The 22,071-nt window shown below is 35.5% G+C and overlaps 1 protein-coding gene across 2 annotated transcripts; it reads left to right on the top strand.

Moving 5' to 3' along the window:
• The first annotated feature begins 102 nt into the window (after positions 1-102).
• Positions 103-22,060, top strand: LOC306847186 (tax1-binding protein 1 homolog A). Of its 2 annotated transcripts, none has more exons than XM_079380994.1 (17): positions 103-205; positions 1,329-1,555; positions 3,946-4,048; positions 4,599-4,789; positions 5,280-5,387; positions 8,799-8,917; positions 9,460-9,550; positions 9,649-9,804; positions 10,599-10,838; positions 11,007-11,183; positions 12,784-12,859; positions 13,577-13,848; positions 15,000-15,086; positions 15,799-15,979; positions 16,529-16,680; positions 19,182-19,267; positions 20,505-22,060. In XM_079380994.1, the coding sequence occupies exons 2-17, from the start codon at positions 1,361-1,363 to the stop codon at positions 20,713-20,715; spliced, it is 2,445 nt and encodes an 814-aa protein (XP_079237120.1). In that variant the 5' UTR covers positions 103-205; positions 1,329-1,360; the 3' UTR covers positions 20,716-22,060. The 2 variants fall into 2 exon arrangements, with proteins under 2 accessions (XP_079237120.1, XP_079237121.1); XM_079380995.1 differs by having other exon boundaries at positions 124-743.
• Positions 22,061-22,071: the final 11 nt, after the last annotated feature.

The following is a 22,071-nucleotide window of genomic DNA, read 5'->3' as shown; positions in this document are numbered from 1 at the left end:
TAACCAATGATAAAACACGGATCTCAGTGACGAGCGAAAATAAACCAATCACAGTGCGCAACCGACCGGAAGTAGGATGACGTTTCTAGATTCTCAAAACATGTTGACACCCGGTTCAGCTACATGACAGAGGCACTCTCCACCTGCGTTACATAGCAATCTATACAACAAGAGTTACAGATCTTCAAGTAAACATGGATTACAGGTATAACGGATTTATTGAGTGACGATTATAACATATATAGTGATAATCTTGGAAATATATGTTGTAATTGCATGCGGTCCATCTCGATGCATTTAGGGGTGGGATTGCAGTGGGATTAATAAAACTCATCAACTCATCCTCCAAGGCCACCGCCAGTAATTTACGTCGTATAATAAATACATGTACAGAAAAATGCGGCATCATCTAGTGTACTTGTAACTACCATTAAAATCCGCTGTGACTTGTTAGTTAGCGACACGATGCAAGTGAAATATATCTAGAAAGATGCTTTCGGTTTAAGCAAACACGTTTTAGTATGATTAAGAAAGAATGTTATGTTTTAAACCACCATATAATGAGTTCAGTGCGAATATGTTATTTGCTGTATTGAATCGAGCTGTCATTGACGGTAAAGGCCTGAGCAGGGATGACAACAGCATCAGCAGTGCCATGCACACAGGCCTGCTCGGCATCGCCCCATCCGGCCTGGAATAGGGCAGGTCTTCTTCATGCAGCTGCACATGGGCTTAAACCAAATGTATGTCAGCTCAGAAATATTTAAGCATCTAAATAACATTTTAATGCAGTAGAATGACCTATAGTTTATTGCAAATTATGTGTTGCTTAAACACACCATCATGCAATTTTCAATGTGAACTCTTGTTTTTTTTTTTTTTGCTGCATCACTTTCAAAGTAACATCATTAAATAAATATAAAGAATATAAACTTTGGTGAACATCTCTGGAATTAAAATGAATCAGGAGAGACGGATAATGTAAGATGTTATGCAAGCATATTGAAATACTGCAATAATAATTCCTGGGCCATGTTACAAAATTGACCGTTCTTTCTGTAAAACCAATGTTTTCTGCATAGCTATGGTTGTGTTATGGCTCTCTGAGGTCTAAGTAAGATAAAACATTTCAAATCACTATTACAAGTCCTTTTAGCTAAGTAATAATGCAGGGTAATGTAAAACTCATTCAGGGTGATACAAGTCTATGTTGGGGTTTATTTTGCAATATTTGACTGTCTGACTAAACAATATCCCTATATTATGAAAGAAACTGTGTGAGTTAAACCTCATTATTTCTTTGTAATTTTCACTCCTTCTTGTTTCAGGTAGACCAATCACAGGCTTTCCTTGAGCACTTATGATGTTGTCTGCCTGTAATACGGGAGCATCTGCTGGTGGAGGAGGAAGCGTTGTCATGGAGACGTCCAACTTCGCCCATGTCATCTTCCAGAATGTTGGGAAAAGCTTCCTCCCGCAGGCAGCGCTTGAATGTCATTACACACTCACCCCCTTCATCACCCCACATCCCAAAGACTGGGTGGGCATCTTTAAGGTTGGTACACATTACATATTTCACTGAAATCTGGTCAATATTTAGGTTTTCATACACAGAAATGTTTTTTGCAGAAAATTCTATCCATCCGATTTAATCGCACTCATTTTCTCTCGGTCTTCTTTCATCTCGAAATTTAATCTTGCACTTAATCAAGAGGAAATGAGCACATGGAAACTTTACGTCTTGTTAAGATACAGTGACAGTTTATGGCTGGTTTAAAAGGCACTTCAAATCAACCAGATCTTTCCAGACAGCATTTAGAGTGGTGGGTTGCAGGGGAAAATGTGGATTGGAAAAAAAATGGTTAATCTGCTCAATATCACTGTTGTTTTGATGGTTAGTTTACGGGGGAATAGAGTTGCGGTGTGGGTGTGTGTGTGTGTTTTTTTGATCGCATGGGCTTTTGTGCTGGATGCTGTGGGCGTTTAAATCAATCCTTTCTTATGCTTTTGCTTTAGTATTTTCTCCTTTCATCCTTGTATCTGCAATAATTTGTAGTGTAATAACAGATATTAGCTGCTATGTGTAATGCATAACTGGATAATAGTAGTCATACTTATATGGTAGAGCATTATGGTTGGATGTATTCTGACAATATCTATGTAGTTGTATTTCAATTATTAATGAGGTAATGTGGGAATGAATCCTTGGCATTCACACACACTCAGCACACACACCTTGTGCTTTATATTACTTAGAGAACCACAGGCACCCTCTGGTGGTTTTGAGAAAACACTGCTCCTTCTAGAAAGCAGCCAGTTGCATAATAGTTTAACAATGACTTTAATTTTCTGTGTGCAGAGATTGTTATTTCTATTTTTACTCAGCCAAAATAGAATTACATTACATGCAAAACTTAATTTCAAATTTTATATTAAATGTTGTTAATTATATTTGAATAATTGCACCTTATTATAATTTTCCAAATTTCTGTTTTAAATTATTAATTTAATATTTCAATTAAATGTTATTAATTATATATAAATAACTGTATTTTATCTTTTTATTTGTAAAGTTCTACAAATAATTAGCTGCAGCTTTTTAATTTGTACTTGCAATGCCCCTTTATATTTAATGCGCAAAATTTCAGTTTTAAATTAAATTGATTATAATTTATATCAGTATCCCTGTGTGTAATTTTTAATTTGAAGGGTGAACGAACATAGTACTCTTTATGAAGGAGTATGTTGAGGCACGTTGAAAATAGGCTACCTTTAAGCAATACAAAAAATGCTGTGTAATCATGCATATACATATACAGTAGGTTTGTGCACAGACACACACACACACACTCGGTGTACTCAAGTACTATATAATTAAGTTGTCGCGCACATGCCGAACATGTTCTTATGCACCTGATTTATAGTTACGCCAGACCTCTTATTATTTAATTTATCGGTCATGTGTGTACAAGCATGGCTTGTTTGAAACACACTCGGATGCCTTCTCTCTTTTTATCCTCTAGCTCTCCTCTTTACTTCTCTCTTCTGTAATTAATAGGCGATTTCTTCACAGATGACTGCGTTCCAGATGAAAGCAGAATACTTTCCGTAAAAAAGAAGAGATTACAGATGTGATATATTGTAATCAAAGTAAATGTCAGGTAGTGCCGTGAAAAATCACGATGACAAATAGCTGATAGTGTATATGTGTGTCTTGTGTGTAACTGTAAGAAGTTACCGTATGTGACATGTTTATGATGGTGGACTACATTATTTTTCTTAATTTCCATCATATTTAATTTACAACTGCATAAAACCATGCAATCACTCATTTACACACACACAAATATGGGTGGTTATGGAGGTGAAAATTTTACATGTGCTTCAAAGGCAGCAATGATGACATTCTAATGCACACTCACACTTTTCAGACTAACCACACAATTTTTTAGTCGCCCTTGAAGCATGTGTAAAATGTTCACCTTTTTCCGGGTCCTTTTTTTCCATTATGCCTCCTTTTCCAACCATACACACACACACACACACACACACTGTGCCCTCTTTTCGCAGCTGGCTAAGAAGTTCAGAAAGGAGGCTAAGTGTTTCCATTCGTCCTTGAGCTTATTGTGATATTTATAACCTGTGAAATCGATAAGTAATAAGACGTTCGATCTCCCACAGGTTTAATGTATTATTAGTAAGTAATGTTTCTTTTTTCCCACTTTCTTTCCATCTGTTTTGACTGGGTGATCCTTAAACATTTTATATAGACTTTGTGTTTATATAGTTTTGCTTGTATCGTTTTGGTCAAAATGAACTAGTCTGTGTTTTATACGTTTTACTTGTAACTGTTTTCAGAGGCCTTCATTGGTCTGGTCACAAAAGTTTTAGTTCTGACTCGCTTCTTGTTTGCTGTTTTTATGTGTGTGTGTGTGTGTGTGTTAGGTGGGCTGGAGCAGTGCAAGAGACTACTACACGTTTCTCTGGTCTCCCATGCCTGAAAACTACACTGAGGGATCCACTGTTCACCGAACCATCATCTTTCAGGGTACACACACACACACACACACACACACACACAAAGTCAACATGTATTGCTCTATGCAACCTATTTTACTTCTGTAATTTGATTTTAGTGGAAAAGGAGAAAAGTGAAGGGTGGGACATTATTTTATTTTTGCATGGTTAAACTTGCTTTTATCCATCATAATTGAATTAGACTGTGAATTGGGTGTTCTTAATGTTATTATGTTAATTGCTTTTAGCTTTTTGCGCAGTTAGACCAAATAATTTTTTATTAAATGTCATCCTTTTTTGTTTTGTTTTGTTTGTTTAAAAATGAGTTTTTTTTAAAATTATTGTTAAGTAAAAATTAAAGAGTCATAATTTTTTATTTCAGAACTTTTGAAAGTTCATGCAGACTGAATCTTTGATGTTTTGTGTTGTGTTGTGTTTTTTGTTTTGTTTTGTTTTGTAGGGCATTTTGTTTTTGGTTTACTTTGTTTTCAGATGACATTTCTGTTGTAAGTTATAGTATAAGACGCTACATCTGATAAAGATTAAACCTGTAATCAAATACTCTGCATGCTGTTTCCTAGGATATTATGTTCCCCGTAGTGATGGTGAGTTTTATCAGTTCTGCTACGTCACACACACGGGTGAAATCAGAGGTGCGAGCACGCCATTCCAATTCCGCCCGGCCACACCCACAGGGGAGGAGCTACTGACAGTAGAAGATGATGGGAACTCAGACATACTGGTTGTGACGACAAAGACTGGACTACTTGAGGTATGCAAATCACACAAACAAGAATACAAACCCCTGCTTTGTTCCAAAACCTAAGGCATCACAGGTGCATTCTTGATGCAAAACTTGGGCAACCTAATCATGTGTGCAATGATGCATTGTGACAATCATAGGGAGGAAAGAAAATTGTCAATTATGAATGCACTATTTATAATCTGAATACAAATTGTAAATATAAATTAATACATTAAAATATATAAACATCTGGTTAGTTCAGCACTGAAAAACATTCATTAACAAAATAGTGCAGTGTAATTAGAATTGATTATTTTCCCCAATATTTGTGTGCGCTGTGTTTTAATATGCTTATAGATAGATAGATAGATAGATAGCCATCCAAACCAGCTTCCATTATGGTGCTGTCTTAGATGGCAGCTGTCTTTGTAGGAAGCAAGGCATCTCACTAGGTTTTGGAACAAAGCTTGTGTCTTATTTTTTTTGGCTTATTATCTGTATATGTGTGTATGAGCAGCAGCGTGTAGAGGAAGTTCAACAGGAGTGCAAAGAACTGCAGAAAGCACTACGCCTCCTCACACAGGAGAGAGATCAGCTACAGGAGAGACAGAGACAACAGAACCAGGTACTAAATACACACTCACACATAAAAGTGACCAACCAACGAAGCAGCAAAGATGGCTTACACACACACACACACACACACACACACACAGTGTTTAAACAGCATGTAACACACACCAGAGATCACAAGTTCAAGTTATCTGCACATCAAAGCCCTCTCCTGTGTGTGTGTGTGTGCACATTGGTGGTTTAAGACTTTCTGTCTCCAAGTGTAAAACGCTTTTCTGTTTGACTGACGGTGAACTTACTCCCACAAAGCACTTTATCTTATCAGAGAATGGCTGTGTGTGTGTGTCTCTGTGTGCATTACTGACCTTCCCCATAAAGTCATGTGATTTATCCATGCTTAATTCTGACTGTGCTGAGGACGATTTACTCTGAGTGAAAGAATTGGGAGTTTGAGAAAACAGAGAAAGAAAGAGAATGAGACGGAGAAAAGTTTACTTGGGCATCTGTTATCATGGCAGTGCCATGTTGACCACAGAGAGTAGACGTGACGTCAAACGTGTGCTGGCAGCCAGAAGTTAATGTCCACCAAAACCACTCAACAGAAAGGAGGAGACCTGCCCAGTCGCTGAGACAACAGCAGCCAGTCACGCGATTTTCTCTCTCCTGCTCTCTTTCTCTCTTTTTCCTCTGCTTGTTTTAATGATATTAAAAGGTGCTGTATGTGATTTCTTTTTTGAAATACCACATATAATATATGACCCTGGACCACAAAACCAGTCTTAAAAGTGTCAATTTTTCGAAATTTAGTTTTCTACATCATCTGAAAGCTGAATAAATAAGCTTTCCATTGATGCATGGTTTGTTATGATACGACAATATTTGGCCGAGATACAACTATTTGAAAATCTGGAATCTGAGAGTGCAAAAAAATCTAAATATTGAGAAAATCACCTTTAAAGTTGTCCAAATGAAGTTCTTAGCAATGCATATTACTTATCAAAAATGAAGTTTTTATATATTTACAGTAAGAAATTGACTAAATACCTTCATGGAACATGATCTTTTCTTAATTTCCTAATGATTTTTTGGCATAAAAGAAAAATGGATAATTTTGACCCATACAATGTATTTTTGGCTATTGCTACAAATATACCCCAGCGACTTAAGACTGGTTTTGTGGTCCAGGGTCACATATATCACTACTACCTGATACATATAACTGAAATGTTTCCTGTCTGTCTTTATAACAGCCTCATACTCTGTAAAAAGCTTAAAAAATAGGCAGCTTTTTTGTTATTGTTTATCAGAAACAGTCTTGTCAATCATTTCATATCTGAGCGGTTTGCAAACATTCGATTGGCTGATGTCTCATTAGAGGGTGGGGTTTAAAGAGGGGTGTGTGATAGTTATGTCAAGTTAAATAAATGCATTGGTGTTTTAAATTTTTGTTGGTTAATGTTGATAGCCCTTTAATAAAATTTTCTATTAATAGCTCCTTTATTAAAAAAATGTTCATCTGCGTTTTCTGAACCTTTTGTCATTCCTGTTAATTTGACTTTACAAAATATAGTAATGTGACAGTATCGTTATTCAGGTATCAGATGGTAATACCGTGGTACTCTGAAGTAGGCTATATACACTATACAATTATTGTGAAATATTAAAATTTTCAGTTACACTTTATTTTTATGTGTCCTTGTTACAGTGTAATTATACATTTAGGTACTGAGTAATATTAATTAACTGCATGTACTTACTATAGGGTTAGAGTTATGATCAGATTTTGGCTTAGGGTTGCTTGCATGTAATTATGCATAATTACATATTGTTATTACAATAGTAAGTACATGTAACATATGTAACAAGGACACCTTAAAATAAAGTGTTACCCAATTTGGTATTTTAAAATGTAATTTATAATTAGTATCTTTCCTGTGATGGCAAAACTGACTTTTCAGCAGCCATTACTTCTGTCCTTAGTGTCACATGATCTTTCAGAAATCATTCTAATATGCTGATTTGCTGCTTAAGAAATGTTTCTTATTATCATCAAAACAATTATTCTGCTTAATATTAATTTTTTTTTATTTTAAGAATTTAAAGCATCCAAAGTGTTTGAACAGTAGTGTACCAGTGTAAAGGCATTTTTTTTTTGTTGGTGCATATCTTGTATCCCTTTTTAAATATTATTTTAAATGCATTTACCTAATTATCACCTATAACTGACTTTTACCATTTTTCTTACCATTAAAAGAGTGCTAGATGGCATAAAAATAAGTAAATAAATAAAATAATATAAACACCATTAATACCAAAGAATCATGTGGCGATCCCCAGCCCTTGCATTGTTTATTTAATATGGCCAGCTAATTTCATCCATGTACCACATTTTACCATGTAAAATCCATTTCACAAAATGTGATTTTCCCCTCAGCATAAAAAAAAAAAAAAGAAAATCTTTGCAGATTCCGTTTGGCTCTGATGTGGTGTTGATGTTTGACTGCACAACAAGCACATTAAACTCTTAAAGGGCCCAGAAAACAGCAGGATGTGATTCAGTTGGTTTGCTGGTCTTTCAGCGCCCCCTGGTGTTTCTTCTGGAGACCCTATTGAAGTATGTAAGTGTGAATTATGAGTGTCACAAAGGACAAAGAACACCACAAATAAAACATTAACACTTTTATAATTCTCTCTCACACCCCAGTCACACAAACCCTTTCATATGCCATAAGTGTGCGTGTGTCTGTTAAACTGTCAGAACTTACATATGAAAATAGACTTCCTCTTTATCGTGAGAACATAAGTATATATTTTGTGGCTGCTAATTTTACGACCTCACATTTTATATGCCTGTGCTGCAATTCCGAAACATCATCGGCCGTAAAACACCACGAGTCACCAGATTAGCTGGAGGACAAGGCGTGTATGCATGCTTTCAGAACCAGATGTTACTGTGATTTACTGATGACGACTGTTAAATATGAGCCGCCGCAACAAAAGTGAAATCGAAGCCCCTTCTTTTCCTGCTGACATCATACTATTGGGAAATTAACTTCAGCTATGGACTGTTTTTTTGTTTTTTTTTTGAGGGAAAGACTGGATCAGATTAATACCTGCATTTCTGATAATTATTTTCTCTTTCAGTTAAGTCTCCTGTAAACGTCCTCATTATCAAAAGAGTCTGTGAAGTCTCTGTTATTCCCAATGGATTACTCTGTTACTTCACTGTGTGTCTAGTAACAATCCTATTAAATTTCTATTAATTTCTATATTTTTAATCTATATGCTGTTTGTTTGAAGGTCTTGTTGTTAAGATCTGTAAAATATTCTTAACTATTTTATTTACTTATTTATTTTTTTTAATAATTGGTTAACCACTTTTGATTTTTGTTATTGGAAAATGCTTGGAGTGTGTTTGATTGGCTGGAAGGTGTGATTGATAGCATTTGCTGTCCAATTGCAGGAGCTGCAGAAAGGCTTGCGTGAGGAGAAGGAGGAGGCTCAAGCCAGAGTCAGACAACTTGAACAGGACCTGCTAGAAATCACACAAAATGCTGTTCTTAAAGAGACTGAACTGGACTGGTAAGGGCCGAACATACATTACCTGACATGAATATAATTATATTATTTACATATTTAAAGTAGGGGCCAAAAGTCTGAGACAACTAGTTTTAAATGCCTTTATTGTGTATTTAGGTTCATTTAATTATTTTTTATTTTAATTTGATGTACTTTTAATTATTTTATCAGCATAGCAATTTGAGGTTATTAAAAAAAAAAATGCAAATATTATAATTTTATTTGTTTTCCTTTTGCTTTGATGACTGCAGCACTCATACTCTGTAGGTTTGTGTAAAACCTGATGATCATATTTTTGAGATGATCCATTGACCATCTTGTGTTTCAATGGAGGCAAAAACATCGGATCAAATTTGATTATATGATTAGTAACCTAGTAAAATTTAAAAATACACACATATATATATATATATATATATATATATTCCATAATGTTTAGATTTTTATTTTCAAGTCAGAATTAGATTTTGACTTGGACTCTCAGGATAAGAATGCAGATTTATGGTGGATTTATATGGTGTACTTTGTTTTTTTGTGTTGTCCAGTTTAAGAGACAGGCTGCAGAAGGTGATTTCTGAGAGGGACAGTTTACAAACTCAACTGAAGAATGAGAGAGACGAGAGGGAGCTTTACAAAGTAAGTGTGTGTAGTATCTACAGGTTATAAACTTTAATCATATGCATTGATCAGTCGTGTGACGTGCATTTATCCTTGTTGTGTGTTTACGCTTACAGTCTCATGTGCGCAGTGCTGAGCTGGAAAACACTAAACTCAGTGCAGAGCTGCAGATGCTGAAGGCAGTGGAGCTAAACAGAGAGGTCACCATCGCACAGTACCAGGAGGAACTGCACAGGCTGCGCACAGAGAGAGACACACACCCCGCTGATGCCGTAATAGATGTTTATTTAAAGAATAAATACAAATACATTAAATATATTTACTACCGGTCAAAATTCTGGAATAAGTATTTTTTTTATGTTTTCGAAAGAAGATTTTTAGGCTGCATTTATTTGAAGAAAAATACAGTAAAGCAGCCATATTGAGAAACATTATTGCCGTTTACAATACTTATTTTAATATATTATAAAATGAAATTTAATAATTTAGTAATAGCACAGCTGAATTTTCAGCAGTCATTACTCCAGTCTTCAGTGTCACGATCTTTCAGAAATTATTCTAATATAGAAATATTTCTTATTATTATAATGTTGAAAACAGCTTTTGCTGCTTAATATTTTTGTGAAAACCATAAAAAAACTACTATTTAAAAGTTTGGGATAAGAAAGCTATAAAAAAACTTCTGTGCTGCATGGATGCTCTAAAAATTAGTCCAAATTGATCAAAAGTGACAACATTTATTTTTACAAAGGATTTATATTTCAAATATGTTGTTCTTTTGAATATTTAATAATTCAAATATATGTTGTTCTTTCTATTCATCAAAGAATCAGATTTCCACAAAATTAAGCAGCAAAATGGTTTTCAACATTGATAATAATATGAACCATTATTAATAATTGAGCACTTAAAGTAATTGTGCACTGAATCAGCATATTCAAATAATTTTTGAAGAATTACAATATATTTGATAAAATAAATGCAGCCTTGGTGAGTATATATACTATATAATGCTTGTTCACATAAATCATACTTTGTCTTCCTAATGCATTGTGTGCATCTCCAGGGTCTAAAAGAGCAGTTGCGTCAAGCTGAGGAGCAGCTCCAGGCCACGCGGCAGCAGGCCGCCATGTTGGGTTCTGAGTTACGTGATGCCTCCGGCGGGCGAGATCGCACCATGGCTGAGCTGTACCGTGCCTGTCAGGAGACAGAAGAACTACGAGCCCGTTTAGCTGAAGCCCAGGAAGAATGCAGAGATGCTCAGAATCAGCTTGACAGGATGAGAAGCCAGGCATCACAGGAAGTGGTAACCACAACTAACTATCCCTCATATTTATTTTGTTGTGAAGATCTGTAAATAACAATATGAAGAACACATGGTTTAGACGCAATGTTTAGACACAGTGTGAACTATGTGATAACTCTCTTTCTTGCGTTCTTGCTTTATTTCATTTATTTATTTTTTTAATTTCAGGGCAGGGCTGGAGTGGGTGTGGTTTCAGAGCTGGAGGCGGAGCTACAAAAGGAGGTCGAGGAACTAAAGCTGCGTCTGAATATGGCTGCAGAGCACTATAAAGAGAAATACAGAGAGTGCCAACGTTTGCGAAGACAAGTCACCAAACTGACCCAGCAACAGGAGACGCAGCAGGGGGTGAGTAACTGAAATAATGGCTTTACAAAAAAATGCAACTCTTACAATGATACACTTAATTAGGCACATAAGATGTTAAGCAATCTTACATTTTATTTTTATGTTCAGATGCATCTCAGAAAATTATAATATGGTGAAAAATGGTTAACTTATTTCAAAAAGTGAAACTTTCATATATTTTAGATTCATTACATGTAAAGTAAAACACTTCAAAAGTTTTTTGTTTTAATTTTGATGATTAGAGCTTACAGCTCACTAAAGTCAAAAATCAGTATCTCAAAATATTAAAAAAAGGATTTGCAAAACAGAAAGTTCAAGTTCTTTAAAGTATTTTCATTTATGCACTCAATACTTGGTCGGGGCTCCTTTAGCACAAACTCCAGCATCAGTGAGGTGTGGCATGGAAGCGATCAGCCTGTGGCTCTGCTGAGGCACTATTGAGCCTTCAGCTCGTCTGGATTGTTGGATCGACTGTTTCTCATCTTTCTCTTGAAAATATACCATTCCATAGATTCCATGGGGTTCAGGTCAGGCATGTTGGCTGGCCAATCAAGCACAGTAATATCATGGTCAGCAAAGCACTTGGAAGTGGTTTTGGCACTGTGGGCAGGTGCTAAAGTCCTGCTGGAAAAGGAAATCAGCATCTCCATAAAGCTTGTCAGCAGATGGAAGCATAAAGTGCTCTAAAATCTCCTGGTAGACGGCTGCATTGACTTTGGACTTTATAAAACACAATGGACCAACACCAGCAGATGTCACGGCACCCCAAATCATCACTGACTTCGGAAACTTCACACTGGACTCCAAGCACTTGGATTCTGGGCCTCTCCAGTCTTGGAGAGTCCAGTTCTTTTTCTCCTTAGCCCAGGTAAAATGCTTCTGACGATGTTTCTGTTTCAGAAGTGGCTTGGTAGCCCTTTTCCTGAAGATGTCTGAGCGCGGTGACTCTTGATGCACTGACTCCAGCTTCAGTCCACTCCTTGTGAAGCTCTCCCAAGTGTTTGAATCAGCTTTGCTTGACAGTATTCTCAAGCTTGCGGTCATCCCTGTTGCTTGTGTACATTTTCCTACCCAATTTCTTCCTTCCAGTCAACTTTGCATTTAATATGCTTTGATACAGCACTCCTTGAACAGCCACACCCCTTTCAGTAATGACCCTCTGTGACTTACCCTCTTTGTGGAGGGCGTTAATGATCGTCTTCTGGATCATTGCCAAGTCAGCAGTGTTCCCCATTATTGTGGTTTCAAAGAACAAGAGATACCCAGAATTTATACTGTATGGATGGTCATTAATTGAAACTCAAATGTAAATATTCTAATATTTTGAGATACTGATTTTTGACTTTCATGAGCTGTAAGCTCTAATCATCAAATTTAAAACAAATAAACTTTTGAAGTGTTTTACTTTACATGTAATGAATCTAAAATATATGAAAGTTTCACTTTTTGAAATAAGTTACAAGAAAAAATTAACCTTTTCACCATATTCTAATTTTCTGAGATGCACCTGTATGTTAGGGGAGGTTTATAAGTGAAGTCTGTTTTGAAAACACCCTCCTATATTTTTGTGTGAAATATTAAAATATTACATATGTTTTAGGACTGTAACAGGAATGATGCCTCTACAGAGACCACACAGGAGTTACACATGCTAGATGCAGATACACCTCCCTCAGGTATTGGCAAGGAGACAAATGAATCGCAACACATTTAAACTCCAACACACATCGTCAAACTAGTTCCTTTAAAATTATTTAAAAAGTAAAAAATTATTAATTAAAATTAATTAAAAATTCAATAATTAATTAAATAAAAAATGAGTAATAAAAGCTTCTTCTTCTTTTTTTTAAGGAAATGAATACTTCAAATAAATGCCATTTATCAAAAAAGTTAAAATATATATATATATATATATATATATATATATATATATATATATATATATATATATATAAATGAACTGAAAACTATTATGCTGCACAACTGTTTTCACTGCTGGTAATAATAAGAAATTTCTTGAGCATCAAATCAGCATATTGTTAGAATTTCTGAATGATCATGTGACACTAAAGACTGTGGTAATGGAATAATATATTAAACATAATTATTAATTACTAAACAGTTAATTTAAATTCGAATAGTATTTCACAATATTGGACTTTTTACTGTATATTTGATCAAATAAATGCAGCATTGGTGCACTTAAGAGGCTTCATTCAATAACATTAAAAAATGCTACTAACCCCAAACCTTTGAATATATATATATATATATATATATATATATATATGTGTATGTATGCATGCATAAGATTGTTATTATTATTATTGTTATTGTGTCACACTGCAAAATTGTAACCAAATTCTTATGTATTAACTTCTCACATTTGAAAGACCAATATCCTGCTGAGATCAAACCTGTGACACAAAGAGATGCAGAGAGACTGGGAGTTGAAGGCAGACCTAGACAGGAGGGGAAGGAAGAGAAAAAAGAGGAAGAGGAGGAAGACAACGAAGATGAAGAGGAGGAGGAAGACGAGGAGGAAGAGGAGTGCAGTGTGTCAGTCGAAGCTGAGCTTGCCTGCATGGAGGAGAAATGGAGAGAGCAGTGCACCATCAATGAAAATCTGAAGCTCCTGCTAGCCAGTGAGGAGCAACGGTTTAAAGTACGTAAACACACACACACACACACACACACACACACACACACAGAGGCATACATACATGATTCAGATTCCTTCAACCTCACAGGGAAGAGCCAGCCACAGATACTCATACATTCATTTGCATAAGATGTCAGTGCACACAAGCGTGCAAACACAGTTGAACTTCCATGGGTTGATTTTTAGGTCCGGTTCACTGAGGTATCACATTTCCGTCAGTCTTGGAAGTGTGTGTGTGAACACAGCAGTCATTAAGGACATAGCTGGCCAAGTGGAAAGGAGGTTGTAAAGGACTCTTCTTGTCTGAGTATTTAGACAAAGCTGGAGACACCATCAAAAGGAAAGTCTTTTATTTACAGCGTGTTTAAACGCATGCACACGCTCTCACCAAATGCTTTATGACTGTTTGCTGGAGAGCAGGGTAAGATTGTAGTAAACCCATTTCAATTGAACTTCAAACCCAAACAAGCATTTACACAATGATAACTCAGAAAGAGAGAAAGAGAAGGAGATCAGCAGACCACAAAAATATTAAGCCGCACAACTGTTTTCAACAGTTGTTTCTTGAGCACCAAATCAGCATATTGGAATTATTTCTGAAGGATCATGTGACACTGAAGACTGGAGTAATGATGCTGAAAATTCAGCTTTGATCAGGAATAAATTACATTTTAAAATGTATTCAAATATTATTTCAAATTATAATTTAAAATTGTAATAATAATTGCCAATATCTCTGTTTTTACTGCATTTTTGATCAAATACATGTTGCCTTTATGACCATACAAGACTTCTTTCAAAACTCAAAATTGAACAACCATTAACTTTTTAGTGTTTCTAGCTTGAACCAGTCATTTCAAAAGTAATGGAAAATGTATTCACATTTTTGGTCAAAAAATGTCACAGTACTGAGAAACACTCCAACATTTCAAGTTCAGAATTAAAATTGCTTTATAGCCTATATATGCTTGCTTAATAATCTATAGCCACTCCTCATCTGTTTTTAAATATTATAGGACTTGAAACTCACAACTCTGTTTTGTGCCTTTAGTGGTTTAGAATCACACACTTTACTTTCAAGTGGTGTTTTTAGAGCAGTTATAAAACATATGTCCAGATGCCACTCAAAATAAATTGTATGAATTCCTTGATAGACTCAAGTGGCAGTGAAGGACAGAGAGGTGTCTGCTCTGAGGGAGAGTCTTGTGGTGGTGACCAGGGAGAAAGAGAGACTGGAAAAGGTAAGAGCATTTATAGCATAAACCTGTTCTTATCATTTTTGTTCCTATAAACGGTTTGTTGTACTGTAATATGTACTGTATGTTCTGTGTTTGCTATCCAAAAAGCTGCAATATCTTCTGAAGCTGGTATTATTAGCTTGATCTTCTAAATGTTAATGAGAATCTTTAAATATTAAATACCTTAATTTGATTCTTAGCAGGTAAGACGCTGAAATCAGGCAGAGTGTGAATGTTTGAGCCCCAAGAGTCATGGCTAAATGCCACATTCGGCTCCCTGATTACCCATCAGCACTTGTGTTAAATGTTAAATGTGCAAATAATTCCTCTAATCATGGCTCACGGATATGAGGTCAAAGGAGAAGGAAAGAAAGAACAAGAAAAAAAGAGTAAAAAAAAGCAAGGAGAGTTATACACCGTGTCAGTGCTATTTAAAGACTGGTAATATTTAATCTGTATTGCAATATAGTACTCAAGATTGTTGGCCAAAGAAGTTTAATTCAGGTTCTTGTAGTGTCTAAATAGCCGGTGTATCATTATGAGAGTATTGGAGTGCAGTAATTTAAGCATCAAGCCAGGTTTGTGCTTTATCATTTGCAATTTAAGTGACAATATTTGTATTAACTACTTTTACTCATGTAAGCAATAAATAAGTGTTTCCTGTCAGGTATGTTGAGAACTCACTTTGTGATCATATGTTTTGTTTTTCTTGCAGGAGTTGCGGCAGTGTATGAACAGAGTGGAGGTAGCAGGGAGTCGGAGGTCAAACGTCAGAGAGCCAATGATTCTGCGATACCCACTGCCGTATACACAAGACCAGCCTCCACCTCCGCTGGTGCCCCAGCAACCAGCTGAACTGCAGTACGGAAACCCCTATTCAGAGCAAGAGACCCGGGGTGGGTGCACGCTTTTGTCTACTTTTATTTATTTATTTATTATGAATTTTTAAAAGCAAGTAAAGTGAATAAACTTCTGGATAATTTGAAAAAATTTAGATTATCTATAATGACCTGATTATGGTTGAATAAACTGGTGGATTATTTGAAAAATGTAGATCGTCTGTAATGACCTGTTTATGGTTGAAGTTATTTTATACTAAAGTATGTAATATTTACTTGTGAAAAGTGTTTACTTATTTATAATTTATAATTATTCAAACAATACCATTTAAAAGTTAAAAATTACGGGTCAGTGAGATTTTTTATTTTTTTTTTTTTAAAGAAGTCTCTAAAGGCTAAATTTGTCCGATCATAAATAAGTCCCCCAAATTTTTGAGTGGTAGTAGGCTATACAGTATATTTTTATATGAATAAGTGTAATATATTTGTTTTACTGTCATGTCGAAATTGGTAGAGTATCAAGAACATTGACATTGATATGTAACTACTAAAAGTTTTTGTGATATGACAGCCCTATTTATAGCTTCCTGAATTGTTGTTGCTTAGATGGAGCAGATGGGGCATTATCCCCAGAACAAACCTGCCGGCCCCCTCCTTTGGCTCCTCCGCCGTGGGGTGGTCCTGTGGTCTGCAGTCAGCCATCACGCAGTCTCAGCCCCCCGGATGGCCTGGAGAATCCCGCTGAAGAGCGGCCTAACGTAAGGAAACATGCTGTACACAGACAGAGCATTGGAAATATTTTGAAAACACCACAACAACTTCTACTGTGTATATTTCTTTGGCAGCTGCATAGATGTATAATAGACATGGTCTGTTTTAATGTAACTTCACACTGCTATAAGTAGTGCTTGATGGATAGTACTGGAAGAGTGTGTTTTAATCTGGACAGTGTCATTTTTAAAGCTGTTGCTTATCTGCAGTACATTGTTAAAACACATCCTGTCTGATGCTACAGTGACATTTAGCAGATGTTTTTTTTTCTGACGTTAAAGCTTCAAAACTGATTTCCAGCCTTTTTGGTCACAGCACCATTGATTAAACTGATAAGTTCCTCTTCATCAACGCCAAAGAAGAAATGTGACCCTGGACCACAAAACCAATCTTAAGTCGCTGGGGTATATTTGTAGCAATAGCTACAAATAGAAATTCAGTAAATTTCTTACCGTAAATATATCAAAACTTAAATTTTAAATTTAAAGGCGATTTTCTCAGCATTTTGATTTTTTTGCACCCTCAGGGTCCAGATATTTAAATAGTAATATCTAAGCCAGATATTATCCGAGCCTAACAAACCATACATCAATAGAAAGCTTATTTATTAAATCTCAATTTTGAAAAACTGACACTTAAGATTGGTTTTGTGGTCCAGGGACACAAAAATGTTTTTAATCATATTTTTCTGCATTTCAATAACTTAACAACGCATCTGCATGTTCAGGGTTCTCTGATGTTGGTTAATGGTCACATAACATTTAGGCAAACAAAATATTTAATCTTTTTATTGGAGTTTTGTTTTAATAATTTATAAAGGTATCATTTAGCGTTTTAAAAGATGATTAAAATAGCTATTATTACAATGATTCAAAAAATGATTTATAGTGAAGAAAAACAAACTTTATTCCCTTCTCTTTAAAGAGATGCCCCACTTTTTTGTTTCGCAAGATTTGACAGCTGTAGCTTTGTCATTTGTGAAAGGAGGGTGATAAAAGCATAAAAAATACAGTACTATGGCTTCAGACATATTTTTGTGATACATTTATGGGGAATTTGCATCTTTTTTTGAAGCTTGACAACTAAAGTACCAGTCATTGTGACTGCATAGAAAAGAGCAACCGGCACATTATTCAAAATATCTTGTTTCTTAGAGGAAAGTCAGTCATACAGGTCAGATATGAGAGTGACAAACTGTTGTTGTTGTTTTTCAAATAGGACGTAAAACTTCATAAAATTATCATCAAATCTACCCACCTTATATTAAGTATATTTAACTACTTTGTACTTACATTTAAATGAATACACACTTAATTTGTAGATCATGCTTTTACATTGTACTTGCTGTTAAAAATACCTTCCTGTAATTACATTTGAAATGAATATCTGCCGTTACATCTATAATTACACCGTCAACACTACATCTACTCCTTAACCTACCTTAAACCTAACCAGACCACCAAACCTCTCTAACCTTAACCATATCCCACCTCAACAGCAGCAAAAGTGATTTGGGTTGCGCTTTATTTTACAGCACGTGCACTTACATGTACTTAAAGTGTACTTGCCTAAGAAAGGACTGGGTAATGTAAGGGATGTAACTACATGGGTTAACGTTATGTTTAGGAGTAGGTTCAGGGTTCATATACGTACAGTATATGCGGAGCAGGACTGTAAAATAAAGTGCTGCCGTGATTTGCAATGCAGCATAAACACAATAAGTACATTGTACCAAACAATTCATTATTTTTGATGTAAGTACATTATAGTTAAAGACACCTAATATAAAGTACAGTTTATATTTTTGTAAGTTTCAGAGCTAATAACTGGGTGTTATTGTGCCAGTCTTTAAACTGGTATGTGGCATTACCATGTATTTTTGTCACTCTTTAGCAGCCTTCACTACTTCTTCCTCTCTCTCAGCCTTTTGTTCTGTTTTCAGCCTTTTCTCTTGACTTCCACCTTGTCTCCCTTTGATTCAAACTCTTTGATTCACTCTTTTTTTCATCTTCTCTTCCTCACTGCCCGCTGCATTCCCCGCACCCTCAGACCTTAGTTCATAGGTGAAAACAGAGGTGGTTAATTTGCATGAAACGGCAATTAAGGCTTTTCTCTTTTGAGCTCGTTAGCGGATTAGAGTGACGAGGCTAGAGGCTCGTTAGAGAGAGATGTTGACGAGGGCTATGCTAATTGGCTGGGGGTGCCGGCCTGTGATATTTGAGGGTGCAGATCGGCGTTGACCCCTTTCTCCTCCTTTCTCGTTTGCTGCGTTAAAAGCCCATTAACCTTTGCAGGAAGCTGGCTGTGTGCAGACAGGCGTGGCTTTTCGTCGGAAGTGTGGGTGTGTGTGTCTATGTGAGATCTTAGCTGTTATGTCTCAATAGAGAGGTGACAGCTAAATGTGTCCACTGAAGAACATTGTAGTGTTATGTCTCAGTCAAAAAGGAATGATGTGTGCATTTCATTTTGGTTTTTATGTCCGTCTTAGGGAGGTGATGGTGAGGCTCCTGCAGTCTGCGATCATCAGAGCCTGGAATCGAACGAGAGCCACACCAGCTTCTGCTTTGATACAAGGTAAATGTTTGGAAATGCATGCTACCATACTACTCGTACTATGTTTGCAATGTGTATACTGTACACCATTTGCATTGAATGCCTAGAAATAGTATATTTGCAAAAATCTGTGGTATACAACAAAGCATAAAGTGTGAACCACTGTATCCCACAATGCAATGCTCTAGACCTGTCTTTCAGTTTGCAAAGTGACAAATGACTAGAAGTAACGTCAAATTAAATTTTATTTGTTTATGAAAATGAAGACCAATGATGCAATAATGTAAATGTCTGTGTACATTTAATTTCATACATCTTTCTAGGGATTTTTGAGTCAATATTGAATCTGAACGCCAAAAGTTTTGGAGGACATACCAAAAGATTTTTTTTTTTTACATTTCAAAAATGAAACAAAATATTACCGTAAATACTTAACTGGATGTCATTTGTAGTTTGGTGAGGTCATATGACAATGAAGCATACTACATCATAAAGGTTTACTTTATAAAGGTTTATTGATATATGCTTGCAAAGTGTGTGCTATAAACTATTCTAAATATTAGACCGTAAATACCACAGTATATACTGCATGGTGTGCAGCAGTGTTGTTTAGTATCATTTATTTACTATGTTCAGTTTTTGTATATATTTTGAAATTTATTGAATTTTTACATTTTATGTTTTCATTTTAATGTTAGCTAATGTTTTAGTCATTTAAGTTCTGAGTTTTTTTGTCATTTTATTATCATGTTTTAAATATAGTCTATATAGTTTTGAGTGGTTTTGAATTTTTTACTTATTTTTTGTTATTTTAGTACTTGGAATTAAACTAAATGAAAATGAAACATGTTGCCTTTTTTCAGTTAATATTTATTTTATATCAAATATTGGAAATGATTTTATGATGGTTTTAGTTACTAATAATAACCCTGATAACCAGTAAGCTAGTTTTTCATTTGAAACATAGCCCTGGAATTTATTTTCCATTTCAAAAGCGACAACTGACAAAGTAATTTATTATCATTATTATTATTATTATTGAATTGTTGTATCTATCTGCCAAAAGTTAGGACTTTTTTTTTTCACTGAGATAACTTAAGAGTCACTTTCTGACTAAACAGTAGTGAGACTGACAACAGCGTACTTCTGTTTAAAATATTTACCTCATAGTTTCCATTGTAAACCTGCATTGCAAACACATCCCACTTGCCACTACAGTTGTAGCTTAAAACACTCTGTCTCTTTCTTCCCCACCCAGACCTGATGTTCATAAGCGGTGTCCCCTGTGTGAGGTGATCTTCCCACCACACTTTGAGCAAAGCAGTTTCGAACGGCACGTGGAGTCTCACTGGAGGGTATGTCCCGTCTGCAGCGAGCAGTTTCCTCTGGACTGCCAGCAGCATCTCTATGAAAAGCATGTGCACACACACTTTGATGGCAATGTTCTGAACTTTGACAACTTTGATTAGAAAAGAAAAAATATTTATTTGCTTTTATTTCAATATAAAACGCCTCAGGTGATTCAGGGGCTTCAGTGTTTTGTTCGAAACACGCTGATGTTGTCACTTTGTCGTAACCGCTGCACTCATGCCAGGAGGACTATTATTTGATTTGCACAACATTAATTCAGATATTTAAACTTCTAAGGGAGAGAATACTGTAATAATGGTCTTCAGGTGTAATAGATATGTAAAAAAAAAAAAATGAAAAGCACTTTTTTTTTTTTTTTTAAATTGTGTACTGATTGCGCTTTAAAATGAGAGCTTTAGGTTGTTGTTTATGAAAATGCAGATTCATTCTAAAGGACCAATGATGCAATGATGTATGTTTATTTTGCCAAAAGGAAATGACCATAATTAATGAACCCAAATCACTAAAATTACTATTAAATTGTTACCTCAGAGACATTGAATGCTTTCTGTGTCACTAAAACACTAATTTAAAGGGATAGTTCACCTAAAATTAGATGTTCTGTCACCATTTAATCACCCTAATTTTGTTCTAAAACCATATAACATTCTTCTGTGAAACTAAATGTTGGTTGTGCTTTAAATCCTATTACATTAATATAGACTGGAGTTTTAAGCTTCAGAAAAGTTGTAAAAGCACTATAAAAAATATCACAAAAGTGGTTTAAAACTGTTTAAGTTGAGCCAATGAACTGAATTATGCAAGCCTGTTTCTGCCACAGTTTTGAACTCTCAATTCTGAGAAGAAAAATATTTGCGAGGAAAAGTTGTTGTTTTTTTAATCCCATGGCAGAAACAAGCTTCCATACTGAATCGGTCCAATTTGTGAATGAACTGTTTAGTGGCTCAACCAATTCATTTATGAAACTTGAAAGCCCCAGTCTCCATTTATTCTACTAGTAGCTCTTTTCAGTAATCCAATTACCATTTAAATTTCTTATTCTGTGTGATGATGACAAAACATTTGTTTTTAAGTGAACCATTTCTTGAAGCTCAGCTAAAATAACCAAGCGACTCAATCCAGAGAGCCAGTGTGCTATAACTATGGCTGTGGATTCGGCAGCGACTTTTCAGTGCATCATTGGTTCAAACATAACTTAATACATTCAGTTTCAGCATTATATCCATCACACATTCCTGCTTGAAATCCATTTATCCAACAAAGCTGATGCTTCACACTGTATGTGTGCCAGGAAGTTTAACTTAGGGTTACTCTGTGTTTGTGTGTATCAAGTGTGTTTATTAATAAAGAATGCTACAGCTAAAGTTAATTCACCTGAACATTCGTCCTTGTATCAGCAAGTCATTACATCAACACTCTATAGACAATAAAACCGAAACGGGCAACACACTTTT

This window comes from Barbus barbus, assembly GCF_936440315.1.
Source record: "Barbus barbus genome assembly, chromosome: 27".
NCBI classification, from domain to species: Eukaryota; Metazoa; Chordata; class Actinopteri; order Cypriniformes; family Cyprinidae; genus Barbus; species Barbus barbus.
Note: the sequence above shows the minus strand (reverse complement) of the source record. Positions and strands in the feature narration are given on the sequence as shown.